Genomic DNA, 25,720 nt, shown 5'->3' with positions numbered 1-25,720 from the left:
GGGCTCACGTCTTTATTACTTTCAGTTATTTGTAATTGAAAATTAAATTGAAATGAATAATTTTGCTTTCTACGGACAGAATAAGAGATAAGAATTTCAATAAAGTCAGTACTACTTTCTTCAAATTCAACCATTTTTTGAAAAGCTAGCAAACTTATTGCTGAGTTATCCTCTCCCATATTGCAGGTCTCACAGTAATGTAATAGTGAGTGTTTTTCCTTAATACTTTTTTCCTGTGCTCCTGTCAAAACAAGTGATGAGGACTGATTGTAACAGGAAACTGGAATGCCAACTATATTCACAGATAATGTTTAAAAAATAAAATACTGCTTAAAATAGCTTTTACAAAGGACATTATTTTTAGAACTACTAAATGACCACAGGTCTCACCAAGGACAAAGCTTGATAATTTTCAGTATGAGATGTTTTAATTGAGAAGCAAGGATGAAATTATAACTTTAATGAGTTAAAGATACAACATGGAAGATGAGAGGATGTCATCTCAGAAATCTGAATATAAAATTAGGAACCTAACTTTGCTCTTAGTTAGTAGCAGTCACACACCTGCATACACAATATACAAAAATACTTTACATATACAAAATATTTTATTTATATTAATTTAGATGATTGTAACATTAAAGAGAAATACAGTCAGTCTAACTGCAGTTAATTTCCTAGTAGGGAACTGGTAAGTACAGGACAATGAACTTCTCTATCCCAAACCAAGCTGCAGTGAGGGCAAGGGCTCAACATGAATTTCTTCCACTGGAAGACACAATTACTGAAGGTGGAATTCAGTCTCTGTTTTGGCCTCTCTTAAGCAGACCTTGTTTTATAATAATCAAAAATTCAGAGCAATATATGCTCACCTTGAGATGCTGAGTAAGCCAGACTTTGTATTGCTGCTTGTACATCATAACCCTTTGATGACATCATTAATATAATTTAAAAAAAAGCTCTGCCATTTGGATGCTGTCTGAATCATATAATTTAAGAAGTTGCCCTTCCTACAAAGTAAACATTGCATCCTGGATAAGGAGGACAGTTACTTTAAGTCATCCTAGAGAGAAATTTACATGGATCAGTTAACTCTCAGCATCTTTAATATTAGGATACTTACTTTCACTATTAAATGTTCCTATGTATTTATATATGACCCAAAATATGTGACAATACAGTATATTCTAGCCATTAAGTGAGCTTCAAAAGGCAAAGCCCAGGCACTTAAAAGCAGAAGAAAAGAAATATACTTTTTTTTTTTGTTTAATTTCATTTGTTTATCTTGTGAATTTTGGAGCAATCGCACCAGGAGCTTGGCTTCTGCTTTTGGAAAGCAGCATTACCAACTCTAAGCAGCGACTTTACACCTCATCCTGAGAGGAAATGGACATTTTTGCCTGCGGTCTGTTACAGAGGGACAGGAAATGGCGCAAAGTGAAATGACAATTTGTGACTGCACCTGCTCCTGAAGAACTTGTTTATAGAGCACAGAGTTCTCCGAACAGCGCAGGTGACCCTCTTTAGAGGGAATATAAGAGGTACACATCACGGGGAGAGAGAGAGAGCTGAGAGAAGCTTACAGTGTAGGACCCTTGCTAATTACCATAGGGAGGAAGGGAAAAAGATAAATAATAGTTTGCTTGGAAAAAGGCCACAAGGCATGGTGACTTTGAAATATTAACTTGCTGTTGCCAGTATTTTAGTAGTTCACTAGACAGCACGGCTGGTTTTCCTGTGCTGCGGAGCACAATGGAGCATAGCCTCTTTTCATGCAGGACTGACAGAGAAGCCCGCTGGAAGAAGGAATGAAAAAGCACCACTGTACATTTTGGCAAGCTGTGTTGCCCTCTAAAGGCGAGTACAGGCTGCTTACATCTACTGCAGCTCTGGAAAAGATGCTGTGACTAACTCTGCTCTGAAATAGGGGCATGAGAGGAGATATAGAGAATTTCCAAGGAAAAGGAGGAGTAAGGGAAGGAGACTGAATACAAGGCATCCTATCTAGCATACACGGTAATCTCATTCCACAAGGCAGAAAATAAGTGTGCATCCACCTCATTTAACAGATGAGCTATTGGCTTGACTGTTGGCAATATCCTCTGGTCTAGACCACGTGTGTGTTCTGTGTATTAGCCACCCCCCCCCCCATGAGCACTTAGTAAAAATGCTTTGGATCTTGTTCCGTCATGTAGCAGCAGCTACAGAAAACTGAAGAGAAAGAAATGGAGCATATATTTTCCTGCTTGTTTATTGCGATAGGTGCTTTCTGTCCTATTTGTCTTTCCACTGCTACACTAAACAAGGCTGCAGCTTTCTTCCTCTTCGTTGGAACCATTGGAGGACAACAGTTGCATTGCCAGGAAACCTACAGAGCACAGACCTCCTGCGTGGCCTTCTGGCAGTGGGAAGGTGAAAGACCAGGGTCCGCTGAAGAGTTCATTTACACAATGAACGAACTTGACTTAGGTTCCTCCCACTGCCCCACTGTCACCCAGACTATTTTTGCCACTGGGAAATTATTGATGAAGACTCCATAGTCAGGTCAGCAGGTGCTGGTTTTGGTTTGTGGGGAAAAAAGGGAAACAGTATAAAGCACCACGGGAAACTCACTATATATGTAGAAAAAAGTAATTCTGACGAATACAGGAAGAGTTTGATCAAACCTCCTCCTCTTCTTCCATATCAAATAAACAATATACAACTTATGGAAATCCAGGACTCAGTCTCACCCCATGCTACACCTCTTAATCCCCGCTCTCACAGGCCGAGCTCATCTCAGAGGTGTGCTAGGGGATCGGGGAGGGAAAACCCATCATGGCTATTCTGCTTCAGTCCTGAAAGGGCTACTTTGCAGAGACCTGCACCAAAGCACCCATCCCAATTCTCTGATTTCAGCCTTGTGGTGCTACTATCGCAGTGGTCCTAGCTGTTTGGATTATTCTGATTCAATGTTTCAGGGGTGTCTCCTCACCCCATTGCTCCTCAGTGTAGATTCAGCTATATTCTGCAAATGGGAGTTCTGTACCTCTAGCTCCATCCTTTCCCTGTGTTCCTTCACACAGCACTCAAAAACACCCAAGTGAGCACAAAATAAGACTTTTTGCTGAAATCTATATGCTGTGAAAACTTAGCCTAACCTGGACTTGTACAGAATCAAAGTCCATTAAACTTTCAGGATGACCTTACCATGACCGCATCTTGCCTAATTACTCCATATGCCTTTCAGAAGACTTGGAAAATAAAAATATTAATCTAATTAATTACCACACTAATTCAGGCAACAAGCAAGCTCCAAAGAAAGAACAAAAATAAGTGAATTACAGACTAAAAAGAACACCATGCAGTTTATGTAAATGAAGATGGTCAAAGGACCTGATTGTCTTTAGGAAGATGCTCAGCTCAAAGCTTTCACAAACCAGCTATATTATCAGCTTCTTGGCCTCATCAGATGCCATGGAGGGATACCAAGCCCTCTATCAGTTGTGTAACCCTTTGTTAAGACATGGCTGCTGGTGGGCAAAACCCCTGGTGACATGTGTCTGACCCAGAAGAAAATAGTTGTGACATATTTTACAGCTGGACTACCTTGGTAGTACCAAGCTCTTGTGATATTTTTAAAAGTTAACATTACCGAAAGTAAAATTTTGAAATGTCTCACTAGTAACTCTAAACCTATGTACACATTTTGCTGATATTCTTCATCCCTAAATCCCCTGCCTAGCCTTCCCCATAAGCATGTACCAGGAATGCCCTCTGCTAGCCCTCTGCTATCAAATAGCAGCACCTATTGTCCTCCAAAGATTAGCCCGTAACAGCAAAATAAATGTACGTTTTTGGTACTGTCTTCAATGACCATTAGTAAGTAAATCTTGAGTTAAATCGGTCTTGAAAAAATAATCATAACCCACTAACGAAGCCAATATATCCTCTGTTTTAGGCAATGACTTCTCATATGCACTCAACAGATGTAAATGGTAATAATTAAGCCCTCTCAGATATAGTAAGCCTTACTTCTTGCATAAGTGTTAATCATTCACCACAGTCTGACAGATGACTATCTTGCATATCATTCCAGAGCGCTATGAATAGTGATTTCCTGACTATCACTGTATCATGAAAGGTTCTGGAAAAGTTTTACAAACTGTCAGAAATTCTTCCCCTTCAAGTACAATCTTTAGTTTCATACATTTTATGATTCCCTGAAGATCCTCATTGCTTTTTTTTTTTTTTTTTTTCTCAGAATGTTTTTTCCTGTTCGGTTAATCTTTATTATGGGATAGACATCATAATTATTCACTAAAAAAAGAAAAGGACACAGGCATGTTAAGGTTTCACCCATCTCAGCTATTTTTTACTAGGTAACACACAACTCTCCTGCTACACAGCTGAAAGGCTTAACATACACCATTTACAGTTATGGTACTTCCTCTGAAATACCAGGAATGAAGATTTATCCTTCATGTGCATTTAACAGAACTGTCTCCTGCAACTTCTATTATTGCATAACTCTTTATATAGGTACAGGAAAGATAATCCCTACCCTACATCTCCAACCCCACACATCCATTTAAATCATACCTTATCTATTAATAAAGTTCACTTCGTTTATTACCTTCACTGTGTATCTGACTTGAACATTTTTTTCTGCCATTCTTAGAGTTTGCACTTTGATCTATGTATAAGCATAGCCCCACCATCAATAGGGAAATATAGAAAGCAGAGCCCTCACCCTCTTTCCTTATCATCACATCATAATAAAATTGTACTTGCGTTATCATGTCACATGTTGCAGTTGGAGGTGTGAGGCTGTAGATGGTGAAGAGACTCACGCTCTGCATAGGGCTATGGGCTGACGTTGCCTCCTTTCAAACAACAGAAAGCGAGACTGCCAGGTCAGGGAAAGCTATCAGCGTAACTCTGTATAGAGAATGCACAAATGCTCAGAGGCAAGATGGGGGAGAAAGTAGCGTGGACTGAGTATTTAAAGGAAAACCAAAGCCTACACAGACTACAGCAGAAAAAATAGCATTTGCTTGAACCACAACTCATATTATGTACTGAAAATGCTTAAGTATCATCCCCAGATTGTCTTTGACTTGAAAACCAATATATTTGTTGCACAGATTATACAGCTCTGTTGCAGTTCCTGGACACCTCCAGTTCTTGCTTCTACCGATACAGTAATTCCTAGTCTGCAATCAAGGGGCCAAGCAGCTGCAGTCAATAACTGCTTTTAATTACTTTGTTCTACCTGCAGGCTTTTTTAGCACATCATTTCTACTCTCTCCAAACAGCAGCATACCTTAGTTTTCATTTCACCCGCATGCCCAGAAATACCAACTTCCTTCCTCTGCACCCTCCCAGTAGGAAAGAGAGAGGACCATCACAGGAGCACTGAGAACACAGGAGAGACTGCTACCATTTTCAATTTTGCTACAGCCTGCAACAACTCAGGAGATAGTGCAGAGAAAGCAATCTGTGAAGAGCTAGACTGGCTATAGCCTGTACAGCCACAGACTTTCTTGGCTGACAGATACCCTATCAGCCAAATTCTAGCAAGTCTTGCCAAGCGCAAAAAAAACGGAGGAGTCTCTTCAGGTCCGCTTCCAAAACATCAAGAAGCTGCTTCAGAGCACAGGGTACTACACCTTCTGATGGAGAAGGTTCAGAGCTACATGTGGGACAAAGCACATCGAGTACTGCTCTGCAACACTTCTATGCAACTTTTACTACAACACCTGGAACACAATTTGTCATAACAAGCAGAGTTTGATCAAGTTTTAAACAACTGAATGACGACCTTAAAATAGAAGATTCCTGTCAGCTACAGGCAAGAAACTTCAGTCTGGAGTTTCAATTGGGTAAAACTTGATAATAAGTTCAGTTTGAGCCTTATCAAGTACTAGCAAAGTTAAGAAAACCCAGTGATGTTTTCTCTTTCTTAATAGAAGCAGCCAAGAATGGGAAAATACCTCAGATTGCATTAGCCAAACACTTCTAACTGCCAGTTGCATCCAAGTGAAGCACACCAACATCTCATATACCTGTAAGACAAAAATTGTCTTTAAGCTTACCAGCCAATGATTCTGATCTGGTTTGCAAGCTGGGGTCAGCTATCATGGTCCCTTTAAAGAAATACTTGCATCAATTCCCTGTGTCTAAAGAATTAAAATGAATGTTGGTTGAATGAGTAATTTTGCCAAGAATATTCTAGATGAATATAAACCATGCTTTCTCCTCTGTTTCAGTCTTTCTACAGAGCTTTAAAGGGCACAAAGTAGTACCACAGAAGTAGCTCTTACTCTGCTAAATAAACCTACTGCAACAAACAGTGGTGCTCACCTGAGGAAGGAGAACACACAGAAAGGTTTAAACAATCTGACTCAAAACCTCCAACAGCACACAGTGTCACGCAGTGGGTTTAATTTCTGAAACATTTAAAAGTTACACTGGGATTCTTGGCTTAAATCCTACATTTTTTCATGGAGGGGAACTTATTAAGCCTATCAAGCTGGGAGGACACACAAAAATCACATGCAACCAAAATGATTTGCAATACAGATGCCCTTTAGACAAGAGAAGACAATAATCAAAAAGTCTCATAACATACATACCTAAAACACTTCAAGATTTGATCTCATCACATTTTACAAACTAAGCTGTATCAGGATAGGAAACCTTGACATCTGTCAGGTAACCAGTATAGGCCTGATGCTGCAGGTATATTGGGTATTTAGCAACTAACTCCTGAGTAATTACTGAGCAAATTTAGCTGTAATTGCACTGTGCTACTGTGTAGGTAATAATTCTCAGCCAAGACAAGACACACATCCCAATTAGTTGTGGCCAGATTATTCCATAGCACTTTGACAAATGTAGACCGTTGTCCCAGTGGCTATTCACCATTTCAGTACTGACATTTTTTTAGCTAATTATCTGCTGTAATGCTAGCTGAACATGGTCTTCTGCTACCCAACTGCTAGATAGCACAGTCATATGCTGTTTTAGCAATCACTAGCTTTCCAACACTAAAACATTGCACGCTTATGAAACATTGCACCCTTATGGAAGGGTGGGAGGAGGAATTAGCGTTTAAATGAAGGAATGTTGTCGACATCAGGGCCAGTGCCATGTTTCACCTACTGAAATGTTCAGTCAACAGCAATCTTGGATGTGGATATGCTTTCAGAAGGAAGAGGAAGCCAAATTCTTTGTTATAACAGCAGGAAGTCAGTTTGTACCTCTCAGCTTTCTGATTCAAAGCTAAAAGAACTGCGGTTGCACAACTCGAAATATTGTCTCTTTTCCAAAAGCACTTCCCAAAATGTCATCATATGATAAAAATTTTAAGTGACAGAACTTCAAAAACTAACATAATTCAGCCATTTTCATGACTGCTCTACTTCCAAAATCATTTAAACTTGTTGTGTAAAGTAGGGATGATAAAATTAAAGGAACCTCAAACTTCCAAAACCACACTGCTGTCATAAGAATATTTAAACAAATGCATAGACACTGCTTTCCACAACTTATTGGTTTAATAAACATTGTTGTACAAAAGTAGTCTCTGGAACATTGTATAAGCAAGTATTACATTGTAATTACATTTTGTTTACCATATTTTAGCTGGGGGGCAATTTACCCTTTTTCTGGAAAATACACATTCTCAAAATCTCAAATAGATACCGATTTTAAAAAGCAGCAGGACAATATTCCTTGTCTCACAGAAAGAGCTAGAAATGTATATTTTTTCTCTGGTTCATCTGAACTAGAGGGTGACACTATTGTGCTGATAAAGCTTACTTCTGCATTTCTACATTGCACAGCTGTAATTATTTACGAAACACTTCAGGAACAGCAATGGTACAACCAGAAGGATAAGACAGTGTCTCAAAGGCTCAGTGGTTTAATACTTTTCAACCCCAGAGATACGCGGCTGAAACTAGAAGGCAAATTTTTGTCCCAGTACAAACATATGCGTCAAAATCAAAAAAATTCAGACCAAGGCTATCACGTTTTTCGTTCCTTGAAGAAGTTTGTTCCTTTCAAGTCTTCTGGCAGATAGTCCTGCTCTACAGGTTCCTTGTACATGGGGTTGTATTTATAGCCTTTACCATAGCCCAAGTTCTTCATGAGCTTTGTTGGGGCATTTCTCAGGTGCAGTGGAACAGGCGGGAGGGGCCCCGTGTGCATTCTCAGGCATTCTTTGACATTGCTGTATGCCCTGTATACCTCTATGGACTTTGGTGCTCTGGCAAAATAGACTACACATTGTGCAAGAATTACCTGGAAACCAGAAAAATAAAAATGTTAAATGACTTCTTTCAATTTCTTTTGGAAAAGGACTGCTGTCCAGATTGTTTGTGTAGGACAGCATGACTGGGCCCATGTTTTTAACTGACTTCCATCTGCTACTACAATAGGAATATTATAATTTAACAACAACACTGTTCTTTGTGATTTTGGCTCCTAGAGAAGAATGGCTAATTCAGAACATCAGAATATATGATTTTAATTATAACAGAAAGAAAACAAGACCAGCAGAACAAAATGAAGTTAGTTAAAATATCAACTTTAACAGTAAATATGCACTGAAGTGTATTTTAAACTACAGCATCTATCTTAAGAGCTATGATGTTCTGTTACTAGCCAGAGAAATGGTGCACTGAATGAATAATTAAGTTTGCCTTGTCTTTCCGATCTCTGTTTCTTTTTATAATTACAACTACATTTTGCAATTAACAGAGCTCTCAAACCAGTGAATGAATGGAATGGAACCTTTACCTCACATTCTGGCATTCCAATAAAGTGACAACCTTGATAAGCAGCAACTGCTTGACTTAAAGCCAAAGGATCTGCCAGCCCTACACAAAGGAATTAGATGAAAGCAAATTAAAGTCAGTTTGCTTTAGTCACCATCTAGCTTTTTTTTCTTCCTGTAAGATGGAAGGTTATCCATGCACATTTCAAAGTAGCTTTTTCAGATGGTGGAACTTCAGGTATGATATTTTTTAGTGCACAAGATGCACTCCCTCCGTCCGCAATCTTCTTCCTCTGCCCCCCTCCCCCCCAAAAAGAAGTCTAAAATTCAGGTATGATTTACAGACTGAATCTGTTGCCACATGGTGGCAGCCTGAGCAGTAGCAGGTGGTATGAAATTCATTTACTTTTTTGGAAAGGGAAATACTGTTATACAGATATAGCTTCCCCAGATCTAACAACTCTTCAGCCACCATATCCCTGCTAAAATTCTTGCTGCATCTATTAGTTTAGATAAGTCTAGTCACTCAAGATGCCTTACAATTAGGTAATCTATCAAGTTCAGACTATCAAGCCTGAAGTTTGCAAGGCAGGGTAGGTGGTGCACTTCATTATTTTGTTTCTGTTGCACCCATAGCAGATTTTTTTTCCAAACACCTGCCTCTGGAAAGCAGAAACCTGAGGCAGATCTTAATTCACCATAATATTCCAGCATAAATTACTGCAAATACCTACCAATATCTTCACTTGCAAACCTCACCAGCCTCCTTGCCACATAGAGTGGATCCTCACCACCTTCAAGCATTCGAGCAAGCCAGTAAAGGGAAGCATTTTCATCTGAACCTCTCATAGACTTATGCAAGGCAGAGATGCAATTGTAATGTTCTTCTCCTGTTTAGGAAGGAGGTGGGTAGAGATACACAGTAAACAGATTTAAAGGAACAGAATATTCTTTACTAGATCATAGTAAATAAACATAACCAGCTTTTTCAAGTTCTTCTCATGCATACATGACCATGGCATTCATGACTATCTTCAATACCGTCATATTTTGCCATGTGAATCGTTTCACTAAATACATAAGCATAACAGAGCAACATCAGATGAAAAGGAGGGTGGTTTCTTTTTAAATGCGCAAGGCAAAGAATTTGTTTTTTTGATACTATAATGACCTTTCCTTGAAGAAAAAAAATAAAAGAGACATCTTAAGCAATTAGGAAGGAGACCCTACATAAATGTATTCTAACTGACAAAGAAGAAGGTATGAGCACATATAAACCAGTCAGAAGGCAGCACTGCATAAAGAATTATCCACTTTGCTGTGGATTTACAATGATATCATATTATACATTCTGGAAGAAACAGAATCACATCATACAACCATTGCAACCTCCTATGAAATGGTGGGTTCTGTTGCGGACATTGGAATTGCTAGCAGAGTAATGAAAACTGTAAGCAGCTTAAACAAAAAAGCAGAGAAAACAAAACAAAAAAACCCCAATGACCTGAAGTGCAGGACTGCTAAATACAGCGATGAGAGGACCAAATAATTTACAAGGAAATTTTTTTAACGTTACAGTTTAATATAAGATTAAATATGGACTCCAAGGAGAAACAATATCACTCCACAGATCTTTCAGGGCTACAGCTAAAAATAGAGGGGCAAAATAAAGAATACTGACTGAGAGCCTTCCTACTTGCAAATTTTCTTCACGCAGCTGGCTGCATTTCTTTTATTCAGTCTTGTAAGAATACTTTGCTGGCATATTGTTTTTAAGCTTTTCATACAATCTGCTTTTTTATTTTTTGAAGTGCTTGGCATTCCTTGGCTCACAGCTAGCTGTGTACTATAAAGGCAACTGGCTGCATACACAACCATCTGTTAGATTTCTCTTCCTCTGACAGCCAAAAGGATTTACAGCTCTAGGGCTGTGTCAGAACACGCTATTGTCATTTGCGGGCTCTGCATAAAAAAAAGCCATGCACATGAGTTTGAAAACCAAAGCCCCCAAACGGCTGCAACTGCTCCTTTGAAAGTCAGTAAGACTTTCATCCTCCAGGTCAGAAACTGGGCCCATCTTCCTCTGTTATGGTTAACACTGCAGTGCGATTCTGCGGGAACTCCAAGTGTGGGCTTCTGGAATATGCAGCCTGAAGACAGCTATTTTTAATTGAACTCCACACAAAGAGCCCCGCAGTATGCAGTCATTATCACGCCAACATAAAGAGCATGTCTGCGCTCTGTCATAACACTTGGGTTCGCAGCAATAAACCCAAGCAGCTGAACTCACATCATCCTCTTGAAAGAGGCGTCTCTCTTGGTCTCTTAAAAGTAAAGAAGATGGCCTTTAAATATCTTGACAGGCTGCACTTGCCCAGCTTTTTTTGGCTGAAATGCTTTTATACACTGTTTGGGCTACTGGAACATGTCATTCTTGGAACCAGCTGGATAGGCAGAAGGAAGCCAGTAGATAGGCTAGGTCTAGAGATGCATATCTGAAGAGTATTTCAGATATGGCTTAGAAAAGGAAAAGACTTATCCCTTTATTCCCCTCCTCACAAAGTCAGTGTGGGTGACTGAGTCATCTATACAATAACAGTAGTTATACAATAGGCTTGGTCTTCAAGAAAAATGTGGAATTGTACTTAAAATGAGTTTCAATTACAGGAAAAGAATACAGCTACATGTATCTGACAAAAGGCTTTTGTTTCTTTTTTAAATATATAGTTTTGATATTTTATCAGTCAGGTGCCTGAAACTGTTAAAAAAAAAAAAATTTCGATAACTCTTCTATTTAGACCTTTGTTTATTAACTCTGTCTCTCAGGCGGGTTAGCCCAAGTACAGATTTTGGCCTTAAGAATTTAGTTTAGAGTAAGTGATCTATCATTGTTCTGCATCCTGGATGCCTCCTGAAATCAAAACTTTGAAGAGTTTCTGGAATCAAAATACATTTGTTCTATCAGGTTCCCACATAAGCAAATATCTTTCCTAAGAGAAACAAGATACTTCGCAAGGGGCTTGGTGGTGGCTAGGATTTTCTAAAGTGTCTAACAGATATCGATACATAAATCTTGTTGACTCTCAGTTTTGTGCCCTTAAATCTCTTAACAAAGAATTTCCCTGCTGATTTATCTAAGGAGATGGTAGTTTATCTAAAGCCTTATTTGTAATAGACAAGGAAAAGGCCTCATTCACTGACTGCAGTTTATGTCTGGACTTGTTAAGCAATGCGCAAAAGTAAAACAGCAGTCCCTATCTCCCATTATTTTCTGTCTGTCTTAGTCAAAGATAAACATCAACTGCTCCTGGATAAAGACTAGAAGAAAGCCTTGGAAGAAAGACTAGAGCAACAACAGCATGGGTAAAAAAGCATCTCTCTCAGGCTCTGCAGAACACAATGAAGGTGACATACAAACACTATGAAACGAGACATGTTTTCTCTCCTCCTCTGTGTAAGAGGAAGGAACAGCCATCTCAAGGTGTTTCCACTTTATAGAAGTAATAACTCTTTCTTCAGTTTAATATATTCACAGCCTTTAACAGCCAAAGCTACACTACCACATAAATGACAAGACAAAACCTTGCAATTATTCTGATATTTATCCTTGCTATTTGCTGCTAAAACAGCGTTAAGCCTAAGCCACAATACGTAACAGGAAGAGGAGATGACACAACTCTGTCTTAAAAATCCATTGTCCATCTGTTGCATGTCCAAAGGATTGTCCAATCCTTTGTCCATCTGTTGTTAACATTAATTGAATTCAGTCGCTACAACATTTTCTCTGGAAATCACAACAAAAAACCCCCCTGTAATTAAAAGCTAGAATATAATTTAAAAATGTATTTTCACTCACACTGTGAGGGCTGCAGGCTGCCTCTGACAGTAAAGTCTCACTAGAGCTGTTTCTCTCTCCTATCAGTTAACATGCACAGATTTTCTGTGCAAAGATCTTTCTTGGGCACATGTGCCCAAGATCAACACCACTGCCTCATGACTGGATTATGAGTAATTTTCCTCCTAGACTACTTGGTAAAAGTGCACAGAAGAACATCGCACTACTTACCTTTGTTAAATTTTGCCCAAGCTGAGTAAAAATAGATAACAAAGTAAAATCAGAACTCTGTATTTACACAGCTCTGACTGAACACTACTTATCTGGTGCTTGCTAAGCGAACACACTACACTCAAAAGTATGCTGCTGCTCTCATGGTTAGACAGCATCATATCCCTTCATCTTGTGAGGTAGAACCACTTTATTGGAGCATTGTGGATTCTATCACAAAGAACTGTTTTACAAAAAGTCTTAGTTAAAACACGCTACAAAATATTTTAATGTATACAGCAGGCTCTATCCAGAAGCACTTAATACATAAAGCACCACTAGCTATCTCTAACATGGACAGAAGCAGTCAACTAGGACACCGGTTACCCTCCAGAAGAAAGACATTTTGTAAAGTGATGTATGCAGACAACCTACTACTGTGGCCATATTTACCACCAGGCTCTTTGGCATTCATACATTCCAGAAAAACAACTCTCCCCTCTAACACTCATTTCTGAAAAAGTCTGACAAAAAAACTTACCCAAAGCTCAAACGATTTCTGTCACAGAGAAGGGGCAGAGCAAGTGCTACCTAGACTGGACGCAAGCCTCAAGAACAGGCACTCTGTGACACCTCTAACTGAGGGAACAGGCAGAGGAGATACAGAAGCAACAGCCACAAAAAGAGTCCTGCATGTCACGTACCACAAGGCGAGAGCAAACACACAAGGGAGCTGACAAAAAAATTACAAAGCACAAGCAAGTCACGCTCAGTAAACTGGTCAGGTTTTCCCCTTCCTCCTCCCTTTTCTGCCACATACCCCATACAACTTTTCTCCTCCTTCCCCTCGCCTATCCTCTGCTTCCTGACTGCCACCATATCAGTATGTGCCTAGCTGACCTTTTCTGAACAATTAGCCATCATTTTCTTTTTGTAATAAGAAGGCTGAAGAGACGCATACACATATGTTATAAATAACCTCTAGAAATCTCTCATCACAGGTTTTGAGTAGTGACAGTTAATCAAGCATATCAAATATAGTGAAAAATAAAAATGAATCCGTCCTCCAGATATTGCTTGCCATAATCATTGGACACTAAAATGCACAGTGATGCAAGCATTGCTGAAGAACTAGCACACACAATCAAGGGGACTCTCCTAATCCCTAATACTCAATTTCTACTTTTTAACCCTAACTTAAAAAGCTATAATGGCCAACTTCTGTGATGTCTAAATTGCCAAGTAACAAATTTAGTAGGAGTGGGTATCACATGAGGAATCCTTAAATGCATTTAGATGTGACCTGCCCTAAGCAAGCTACAAAATTCTTTGCCTTAAAAAGCAACTCTAAAAATAAAGCAAACCGCTCAGGTTTTCAAATAAGATATTACTGTGAATGTGAGCACTTCCAAGACTTTCAAAGGGATAGCAGTGCAATGGAAGATTTCCAACCCTCCAAAAATAAACCTCCTCCTCTCCAAACTACCTCTTCTTCTTCACCATGTAATCCCTCAGATCTTAATACTCGAACGACCTTAAAGAACAAATAGTTTCACCATGCAACCTTCTCTACATGAACCTGCACCTCTTAAGTGGTGAGCAGGAATCCTGCTCGGAAGGAGGTTTTAGGTCAGACTCCTTGGTGTCTACCCTCTTTGTTCTACCATGGAACCAACACCTTGGAAGCTACCAGGTGGACACATGGTGGTGGGAACCTTAGTGCAGAACTACAAACTATTACAGTTTAGAACCACCGCTGTACTCTAAAGGGAAAGTAATTTTTAGGTCAACATTTCAGTACAACCACTGCTTCATCACAGCAACTGGTATGAAAAAGAGAAAAGAAATATAAAGTACTTCAGAATGCTGCATCTCAAAAAGTGGTTTTATCTGGCAGAACAATATATATATATTTTTTAACAGCTACAGTCCTCAGAAGGAGCTGGCATCTTATTTTACTGTCCTCTAAACTTCAGTTTTTGATGCCTGGTAAGTGAGAGACCTTCTCTCAGACTCTTCTGTCAGTCACAGGATTCCCATTTTCCTCCAGGGATCCTTCTGATAAGGGAAGCAGGTTCCTTCAGCTGCAGGAGAGCAGGCAAACAGAAGATCACGTCTGGAAAGATGCAAGTAGAAGGCATGACAGTGGCTATGCGGGGCTCTGCTTCCATCTCTTACCTCACGTATACCTGTAGGCTCTAGACCTTACCCTGTCTTTTACCATCATGTCCCAGTGTTTCCCTGAAATGAGTGGGAAAGAGGGGAGAGAAATCCCTTCATGTACAAATATTTCCTAACTCTTCCTGAGCACCTTCAGCAGGGCTTTGTGTATCAACACTTCTTAAGAGACAAATCCTGACATATGTGTAGATGTTCTCTCGCTGAAGAGACCTACTGGCCTGCCGCTTAGAACCCCACATGGACTTCAGAACAAACAAATCAACTTTAACATACACATAGAAAATAGGAAGGCACTACTGGAGAAAATGGCACTCCTGCAGAGAGTGCAGCGGAGGGCTACAAAGGTGATTAGAGGGCTGGAGCACCTCTCCTATGAAGAAAGACTGCAAGAGCTGGGCCTGTTCAGCCTGGAGAAGAGAAGATTGAGAGGCGATCTCATCAACGTGTACAAGTATCTGAAGGGGGAGCCTCAAGAGGATGAGGCCAGCCTCTTCTCCGTGGTGCCCAGCGACAGGACAAGAGGCAACGGGCAGAAACTCAACCACAGGAAGTTCCACCTAAACCTGAGAAAAAACTTCTTCACTGTGAGGGTGACTGAGCATTGGAACAGGTTGCCCAGAGAGGTGGTGGAGTCTCCTTCGCTGGAGATATTCAAAATCCGTCTGGATGTGATCCTGGGAAATATGCTCTAGGTGACCCTGCTTGAGCAGGGAGGTTGGACTAGATGATCTCCAGAGGTCCCTTCCAACCTAAACGATTCTGTGATTCTGTGAAGCACGCTCCGTAGCACAAAACCAAGTATGTAAAAGTCACACCTTGATCTGCCCAACAAAATTAAAAAAAAAAAAAATCATACAATTCTGATTAACTGAAATCATTTGGCAAACCGGAGTACTTTTGCATGACTACTGCAAATCAGCCAACTGACTGCCAAAGCTGACCAAGCTTCTAAATCCCGTCTTCCATTCTCAATTTACATGGCTTTTGCTGGGCTACAGAGGCCGGAAGGGTTTCTTGTAGCTGATTTGGTCCTCCTTTGCCAGGTTTTCCTCCTCGGGGGCTGGAATTTATGCAAAGTATTTGGCAAGCCAAGCTTAAGTCTGATAACACTGTGCATGGAAGAAAGGTTAAACTGAGGGAACCCATCTTGACTCTCAGTTCTCAAGATAAATTTGCAGTCCTGACACTGAGGAAGAAAGGCAACAGATCCTATTTGATTCGACCTACGGAAAGGAAATTCCCCACGGACTTTTATGCATGTACATAAACTGATACAATGATAGAAAATTCTAAGCCCTCTTCCCAGTTAAAAAACATTTTTAAGACCATTGTTTAAACATTTAAACAACAACTGGAAAGGGAAAGAAAATACTTGCACAGAATTAAATCATTTCCCCAGTTCCTACTCTGTGGCACAGTATCTGTTGTCAGGCACTCACCTGCTCGGTCATAGAGTATATGAGATCGTTGTAGTCCTTCCTTTACATGCTCTTCTGTTATCAGAACTCCATCTGCAGAACAACCTTTGGTAATCCCTGCTGCTAATCTGGCCTGAACTGCTAACTGAAGTCCATTCAATCCAGTCCTTGCATCACCATCACAAAGGTAGGCCAGGGTACTCAGAGCCTTCTTCTCTATGTACACGGGGAATCTGCAATAAAATAATCCCACAGTGTTATCCCACATCACACTCCTTTCATTGTGGCCGGAGGTTACATTTCTTTGCAAAGCTTGCTGAGAGGCAGCTTGGTTTTTGTTCTTAACTCATTCTGTCATTTTTTGGTATTGCAGAGCCTTGGAGAACACTACGTGACTTAACCCCTCCTCTTCCTGCCCAATGCATGTTAAATACAATGGCATATGTAAAAGATGGGGTAAGAGCTCTCATCTATTTCCATACTTCCTTGTTTTTTCTTGAGATTGCCCGGTCTCATTAAGTTCAGTAGAAAGCGGGATTAGGCTTTTGACAAAAGCCCAATTCTGGCACAGTTAGTTGAACATCACAAGGTTTTACTCTGCCAGCATTTCATAGCTAGCACTTAAAATTCCCTGGCTAAAAGACAATGAAAAGGTAGGAAGCTATCCAAATGCACAAGACAATAGTGAGGTACAAGGCAATTAACACCAGTTCTTAAACTAACTGCTACTGCCAGAGAGAGACGTTATTAGACATCCTTTTAAAAACAACAACTAAAGTACTATTCACATTGTAAAGCACATACACATCCTACACCCTTTTCTGAAATTGTAACAGGTATTAAGATTTAGTCACTGGGATACCAAAAAACAACAACAACAAAAAAAAAAACCTGGAGCCCAAAGAAAAGGTATCCCAGGGCATGGAAGTCACGATTCTTCTCATATACTGCTTTAAGAGTGCCAAGACCACACAAATCCATCATAATAAAAAGGCCAAACTCCTGTAAGCCCACACTATAAATGAACAAGACAGGAAGAGTTGAGAGATGCAGCAAAAGGTGAGATCTCATAGCAGGTTTATGGCAAAGCTGGGAAAGCAACTCAAGTCCTCCAGCTCTTTCTCCAGGTTTTCATTCACTGGGCTGCAGTACTCACTGACAGGGTGTATGGGCAAACCGATTCTGCTCTACATACTCCATATACATACTCTTGAGGATTTGACTCTCAAACTTTAATTATGGGTAAGGTTGACGTTTGCCGTCAGAGGATACAACTGATTTGTTTTGAAAACAGAAGCTAGTGGAGCTAAAGCATGCTAAAAATAATGGCCCTAACTTCCAGTAACAAGATTTAAAATCAACAGTGACATGTATCATCTGGGGATTGCCGCACAGAGCTTGGAGAGAGAGGCAGTTTCTTATGGAGCACCAAATAACTGGGAATTCACCTACATCACTGCACTTCAGTTACTGGAAAGATTTATTACTGTTATTATCAGTGGTACACACAGAAGCAATGCCAAGGTTCCCAGATGCACAAATCCACTGATGTTCAATATTTGGCCTGGTTCTTTATGAGGTTATGAAAAATGTCTTTGTTAACTGTACAACAGCTACAAGCAGTTCTGCAACTACAGGTACATGAGCAGCCCTAAACTTCCCCTCTTATTCCATACCAGTCAGTAGTAGTGAGAAAGGCAACTTTAGCTGCTGGTAACTTTTTCTCTCTACTCCTGTAATACTAAATGCTCACTGTGCAAGCCTAAGCAGGAAGAACTCTCTGCAAAGAGGTAAACTTAATCTACTTCCCTCCTCTATGAACACCTTCCTCCCTGCAAACAGACTTTGCATTCATCACACAAAAGAAAAAGACATTGGAGGCTGCAGAAACCTCAGCCAGGCAGTATTTGAGTCCTCTCATGTCCACCTGCGAGAGGGCCACAGCTTGCAGAGCTGCAATCTTATTCTACATCACTGCAAAAGTAAAAGTAGACAAATGCCCTCTAGGGCCATAAACCATGCTGGAGAGAGTAGGCAGCAGGAACCACATATCCTGTAGGAAAACTAAGTTTCTTAATCTATCTACACACAACCCACCTTGTATTTTTTTTATTTCCATCTCTACTTCTCATGCAATCATTAAAGTTACTGGAAAAAAAAGATCACATACACGCTCAGTCACTCCAAGATAACTGCACTTTCTCCAAGATGCTTCAAATACCTTCTTGGCATTTGAATGGGGAAGCAGCAGGCTACAATAACACAGTGCCTTTATTCAGTCAAGTATCTCATACATCAATTTCCCTGAAAATCAAGGAGCAACGTTCACCCATCAGTGCTACAGATGGGCACAGGGTTTTGCTATATGCACTGAAGCAAGCCAGCAAGTGTCTCATTACCTGCAAAGAAAGGAAAGGCTATTTTTAAAAATCCACCAGGCACTACACACAGACATCCTGCTGCTAATACGTCAATCGACAAGGAATAAAAACAAACATGCTGCACACTAAGCAAACAAACACTTCGCATATACCAGCAGGGTAGATTAGAGAGAAGGTTTCACATGAGAGTCCTGCAAGGACTAAGCTCTTTGCCTGCAGTTTGCAAACAAGAATAGCAAGCACTTCAAGCTTCCCCAGGCTGATACTGAAAGGCTACAACTGCACTCAGTGCCTGAAGGTGGAGGGGAAGCACCAAGAGCACTCAAGGGCAGTAAGAGAATTTAGTACTTTTGTAAGAAGCTAAGAACAGTCTATCCCAAACACAGCTTAGGTTAGGAGGAGCCCTATTACCATTTAATTGCTACATAAAAATCAGCATAAGAAAGCTGAGTTAGAATTCTGTCTCTTCAGATTCCCTCTAAGACTGTAAGTGCTCTATCGCCCCAACACAAGCAATTTCTATTACATGAATTAAAGCAAAAACCCACAAGGAAGTACTGAAAATCTGGTTACAAGCAAAGCTGTCATCCAATTCCATGATGAAATCCAAGTTCCAACATATTGATAGCGAAAATTCCACTCCAAACAATATATTTTATATTAGGCTGATCTAGTCCACATCTAGCGTCACATACAGGACAAGAATGAATGAAAAAATTGCCACATAGGAGCAAGCTGCCTACCCTATATATTAAAGACAGTCAAAGACTTGAAATAATCTAGTGCGTCTCTATTCTAGAATCTCAGTTCCCTTTACACTTAGTATTTCAAAACAAAAATATTTTACACTCGCACTAACCAATTTCAGTTAATTTTTTTGAAGAATTAAAATTGAAAATTCAAATTGTTGATGAGTTAATTTCACTAGGCAAGAGCCTGATTTCAAATCAGTATGACAGTTATTTCAATATCGTAGCTTCCAAAAGACACTTGCTTTATTTTATATTTTTAATCCGATCCCACCCTGAGAAGCTCAGATCCCCTACACTCCTTCACTTTACCCCAACTTCCACACACCATGGAACTGCAAGACAGAATGACTCCCACGCTTTCTGACCTCTTTACAAGCTCCTCATCATCTTGCAGATGGGCAATCTCGTATTTTTTCCACTCCTCAAATTTAACACAGAGCACGCGCTGGATGCCAACGCTCAATGTTGGTACCTTGCAACTGACGATACTTAGAGACAAAAATATAAACAAGCCAATAGGGATGCCCCAGGATCTATCATTCACTGAGCTGAAGATGATATACTTACATAGTGGAAAACTACCACTACAGGATAATAAATCCTCTTCCCCGTTCCCCCTTACCTCTTTATCCTCAAGACAGTTTGTGCCAAGTACCAACGTGAAACATAGCATGAACCACCCATAAAACCTGTACATTACCACTAGGTTTGATCCAATGACAAGAGAGTGTAAGCAACACCAGACAGCAGATATAACAAAGTCCAAGTAAGCAGAACGTATATGACGAAAAGTTTAAAAATAATTGAGCATAACATAAGATAAAGTAGCCCACTGCTTCTTTCGCATATAAATCAGTACTTTCTTACATCCTCAGTGCAATTTTTCTCACTATATTCACTCCTCGACAGAATGCAACAGCTTACAGGCAAATATAAGTCTTCATTTGAAATACTGTAACAAGTAGCATTGCCTACTGCATTACCTACTGTCTTATAGCACTGCTACTGAGTATGTCCTCTCATTCCAGCAACCCTATAACCAGCAAGGAAACTGGATGAATGTTTCAATAAGAAGGAAACCATTTCCTACAATGGTATCAAACACTCAAGACCAAAAGGTCAACGGTAAACACTGTGATTTCCAAACCAGTGAATTCAAAACCCCATAGTACTTGCAACACAGACAGGAACAAGCTGACTCGTGTGGTGTCCCTGTCTTTCCAGGACTTGTGACAGGAACTTGACAGACAGGAACTTGTGTTCCTGTCTTTCCAACAGGAAACTGGGGATCCTTCATTTCACTCAGCTGTGTGCCTCCTCTGTTATCTAACTCCAAATACATTAATCCAACATCCAGTCTACTGTCTGACTTCAATTAGAGATACTATTCTGAGAGCAGCATTTACATGATAAAAAGCAAAAGGCAAAAAATTGAAAAAAAGAATTTAGTTTCTTCCATCAATGACACAGTACAAGTGTAGCACATCAGTGTATGGCAGGAACATACTGTGATGCTAGTGAGACAGCAGTTGTCTAAATAGAAGAAAACACCAGTAAAATTTCAGCAAAATAAAATGTCTTCACTCTTGACTTCTCCTTATTACTCCTCCTCTTCATGAGCATATGCTTCTTTCATATTCCCCCCTTTCAGCTTATTTTACTTTTAGCCTATCTCTGCCTAAAGAAATGCAGTAACTGCAATACAAAATGATAAAGTAGCTTTATGAATTTGATAACATGACAAAGAAGAAGATATCGAACTAGGTAATGCCTCCTGCTAGCTCTACTGCAGCTTCACAGCAAGAAAAGGCTCTGCAGCAGCCTCAGTGGGATGAGGAGGAGCCGGATGACGGATGAGGAGGAGCCGGATGATGTAACACTATTAGAAACCTGCAGCAATGGTGGAAGCGAAACAGGAAAGAGCCACCAAAAAAACTTAACAAAACAGATTCTGGTAGAGCATGCCTTCCTTTTGATTATTGCTGCATGTGCATGCAGAGTACAGAAGATGAAAAACAGTGCGCCACTCAGCAATAGCTATGGTCCTGCTCAGCACAGAACTTTCCTGTAGAAACTAAAGGGAGATTTGCACTCGCAGCAGACTCACTCCTCAGAGTAAAAGTAGGCACCAACGAGAATCATCATCATCATCATCTTCAAATTCTCATCTAGGTCAGACATCACGTCAGACAAGTTACATCATACCAAGCCTGTCTGAGGCCAAGAGGCCAAGCAGTACATGTAGAATTTCATACTGCACTTCTGTGGTTTGAAAAGGGAGGCTCATTCCTTAAAGAAATGAAATCTTAATTCAACATGCACATCTCTTTTGCCTTCTGGCTAGCTCTCTCCATCACTTCCAACGTGGGCATGTCACATCAGTGCAGACATACTGCCTTCGAGCTCCTTTTCCAACTCTGTAACAAAGGTGACCAACTACCAACAGTAATTGCTGACATACTTTTATTTAGTCCTCAGGACTGTCACCTGCCTGCATCTAACGCTAGCTCTTTTTGACAGAGGTAGGAGGTAAAGAGGGAGAAAAGAGACGCAGTAGGCAGAGAAGAAAAAGAAAAGCAGAACAGGTATGGACAGTCAAGCAAGAACAAGCAATTAACACAGAGAACAAAAATTAAACCACAGGTAAGGGGCAGGATGGCTAAAGAACCCAGCATCAACAGCAACAGTATGTATCGACTACAAACCAGGATCATACAGTGGCAGGAAACACAAGAAAGGCTAAACACACAACTGCAGTAAACAGTCTTAAACCCTGAATTCTTCTTTTTGTTTTAAAATATTTGGCTCCTGTGTTAGTCACTAGTGTGAGGCACTCTCTCTCTTCGCGGATAGACTTCTGAAACTGTGCTAGTCTGACAGTCTGCCTGCCAGGCTTCTTTCAGTTTGATTAAGCACCACACTGTGCTGTTTAAATCATCCATAGCTAACGGAAGGTTACAGATAACGATTGTCTGGTGAAACCCAAACCCAAACAACTGCAGCTGAAACTATGGCCTTGTACTTTAATCCCATACAGAAAGGAAAGTCTCAAAACCGCAGCCGGGGTGTAGCCGCAACCACAGCTGTCCCGCTACATTAATGCTGACATGCAGTACTGCCTTCTCTTCTACAACTCACATCACTGCAATATGTAAAAGCTACAAGAGGTTAAAGCAATATGAGCATGATATAAAAAAAGGGGGGAGGGGAAAGGCAAGAGCTGCTATTCCCTGCCCTGACCTCTATATCCTGGCTAGGAATTCTGAGTACTCACATTCTGTGATAAATAAAAGGTAGCCGTAGGCAGTGCACTTTAGCTTTATTTCATAAAGAGTGCCAGCCTAATTATCATCATGGCAAAAACCCAAACTACTAGTAGTATGCAGAGGCACCAACATGAAGTTATATAACTATAACTTGCATCACAGTAGCACAGTACTATGTATTATTCTCATTTGCTAGCTAGCCACTTCGTAAGTGAGACAACATTCCTTAAGGACAAATCAGGACTTCAATTTTCAATAAAACTCTATTTGGTTTGGACAACAAGAAGCGGAGAAAAACAAAATCTACCTTAAACTTAACTATTAACTTCTCACAGAAAAACATTCCCCCTTGCCAAGCATACCATAAAACATACCATAGCACTCAATTCCGGAGCTAAGGAAAAGCAGTAACCTTCTGATCTTATTAAAAAAAAAAAAAAAAAAGATTCAGTAAACAGTAACCTTTTGTCAGGCGCTTCCAAAATAATTTATAGGGGATACCCCATCCACCACTTAATTGTAATGTGATGCTTTTTACAACCAGTAAGAAAAAGTAATGCACATTAGGACATGATAAGAACCCAGTTACAGGCTTCCACAGCAAATCCGCAGCAGCAGAATGGATTTAAATATCCTGGGGGTGAGTCAGGAGCTGCAGATCCAAGTATAAAACTCGCTACTAATCCAGATGGTAAGATTATTTTTTGGATGGAGAGCCAGGGCTTTGGATTCTTTCTCTCCCCACCATCCCCTCCCCACCATATGCTGCTACTACTTTTCTTTACTATCAGAAGCGGCTAGGGTTTCTCTTCCCACCCTTAACTTCATTCTCTTCCTGGCAGGCAGTCAATTCCTCGGGTTGTGTGCATTAACATGCTGCAGCCCATAAAGTACTCACTCTGAGCTCTTGCTGTTGCTGCCAGTCTCGGGGCTGTTGTGCTGTTCATCTTGGCCCAGAACTTGGATCCCTAAGGACCTGACGGCCCGCATCAGAATTGCTTCCATTGCCTCAACTGAGAGTTTCTCCAGAACGATAACCCGGCACCGGCTCAGAAGAGCAGAATTGACTTGGAAGGAAGGGTTTTCTGTGGTTGCTCCAATCAGCGTCACAGTTCCACACTCAACGTGAGGAAGGAAAGTGTCCTGAATATGGGAGGGAAGCAGAAAAAGCTGATCTCAATCGATGACAACCTGAAACATCCTATGTGAGTAGGCTATCTGGCATTTTCCTAATACATTTTTCATGTGTTTTTTAAGTCTTTGGGCTCCCTGTTGATATGACAAATAACCTCACTGACAAGGCAGCTCATCTGCTCAGCTAAATGATTTAACTTCATGCATGCAACACATCACGGGCTGTTTACCTTGATAACCCATGCCTGCACCAAGAATAACCCTACCTGTTGAAAAGGAACATTGTTAAAAAACTGCAAATGTTTAGCTTATTTATTTGACTTTTTTGTTTGGCCAGCAAAACATACCATGAAAAACGCATTATCAAATCCACAAATAATGAAGCTAGTTTCTAACTGCTTTTTGAACCAAGCATTAGGGCTATAATTCTCTACATAATTCTATCGGATGGCTCAGAAAACTATGGGAAGATTGGAATACGGTTCCATAGAATTTAATAAAAATTGTCACCTCTGGTACAGAATTTAAGCTTTCCAGGCTATGATTAAAGAAAACAATACCTAGGAAAGAAAAAAAGGAAAAAAAAAAACCCAAGTGATCGCTGCAGTCAAAAGTACCATGTTATGCCTTATTTTTCCTTTGCCAGCAGAAACAAGAGGGTAACATTAAAACAAAAACAAAAGCCCTAAGCACCTCTACCTTCCAGACTTCTGATTAACGGGAATGCATAATGCTAACCCCAGGGTAGAGGCTGAAATGAAGATATCTATGGGAAACATGACTAAGGTGACTTTGGAGAAGTAAAATTTCAGTAAAATGTCATATAAAGCCCTGCATGTAAGTCTTCTTCAGTATAGCTCAGCCTTTTACTTAAATCTTTGATGCCCGGAAATTAGTTATGGAATTACATTTCTAAGTCTCTCCCTAATTTGGTTACTAAAAACATTAAAATTAAAAACAAAAGCCCAAAGTAGGCTATCATGTTAAGGAGAAGAGGTGAATTTTACGGGAAGTGCTGACAAAGGATTATTCAAAAAAGTGACATAGTACAACACCTGTTGAGATTTATTGAAACGATGGATCTCATCAATAAAGAGGATAGTTTTTCTCTTGAAGAGTCTTTTTTCATTCTGGGCTTGGCTGATGACATCTCGAACATCATTTGTCTTGGCACTTGTGGCTGACAGCGTCACAAACCTCGTGCCGTTCTTTTTGCTGCTGCTGGCTATGATGTGCGCCAGGGTAGTCTGAAACAGCAGTAAGAGCTGGCTTTGTAAGAATCATTTTGGACACAGAACGTACTCACATGAAGGAAATCTGTAAAGAATAAAGCTATATTCTGGACAAAGAAATAATGCTGACAGTTTAGAGAACAGGGTGTTAGGGAAATTGCTCATGCTATTCATGTGTCAATCATGCTATTCTAGCACATAGAAGACTTAAAAACTCTCTGCTAGGGGCACCTAGTAGAAATCCGGTGTTGCATTTCTAAGGACTGCCCTTGAAGTACCAGACCTACTCAGTCTTAATACTGAAAAGGCAAGCAATAATGACAGCCGTTTCCTTTACTGCTGAAGGAAAACTCTTTCCCAGATATGCTGATGCCACAGAGGACAGGCTGACTGCAATCAGGCACTGAGCAATCATTTTGTACAGTATCTTAGAGGATAAAGAGCTGGACTATTCTGAGATACCTGCAGAAGAGTTTATAGTGCAATTACATTTAAGAAACAAGAAGCTACCTAAGTGTTGTTCAACAAAGCTTTTGCTATTTCCACA

At 40.2% G+C, this 25,720-nt stretch overlaps 2 protein-coding genes across 3 annotated transcripts in view; one reads left to right on the top strand and one right to left on the bottom strand.

Annotated features, from left to right (window-relative positions):
- Positions 1-7,522: 7,522 nt before the first annotated feature.
- Positions 7,523-25,720, bottom strand: part of WRNIP1 (WRN helicase interacting protein 1) — a 29,091-nt gene continuing 10,893 nt past the window's right edge. The window contains exons 2-7 of the mRNA XM_068932003.1: positions 24,997-25,188; positions 23,706-23,950; positions 16,430-16,641; positions 9,499-9,654; positions 8,788-8,867; positions 7,523-8,289 (exon numbers count right to left, since the gene is read on the bottom strand). Of these exons, the coding sequence (XP_068788104.1) occupies positions 8,014-8,289; positions 8,788-8,867; positions 9,499-9,654; positions 16,430-16,641; positions 23,706-23,950; positions 24,997-25,188 (1,161 nt within the window). The 3' untranslated portion in view covers positions 7,523-8,013. The remainder of the gene's footprint in view (positions 8,290-8,787; positions 8,868-9,498; positions 9,655-16,429; positions 16,642-23,705; positions 23,951-24,996; positions 25,189-25,720) is intronic.
- MYLK4 (myosin light chain kinase family member 4) overlaps positions 23,933-25,720 on the top strand; it is an 88,364-nt gene continuing 86,576 nt past the window's right edge. For both annotated transcript variants that reach the window (XM_068932001.1, XM_068932000.1), the window contains exon 1: positions 23,933-24,012. In XM_068932001.1, the coding sequence (XP_068788102.1) occupies positions 23,957-24,012 (56 nt within the window). In that variant the 5' untranslated portion in view covers positions 23,933-23,956. The remainder of the gene's footprint in view (positions 24,013-25,720) is intronic.

This window comes from Struthio camelus, chromosome 2 (assembly GCF_040807025.1).
Source record: "Struthio camelus isolate bStrCam1 chromosome 2, bStrCam1.hap1, whole genome shotgun sequence".
NCBI classification, from domain to species: domain Eukaryota; kingdom Metazoa; phylum Chordata; class Aves; order Struthioniformes; family Struthionidae; genus Struthio; species Struthio camelus.
Note: the sequence above shows the minus strand (reverse complement) of the source record. Positions and strands in the feature narration are given on the sequence as shown.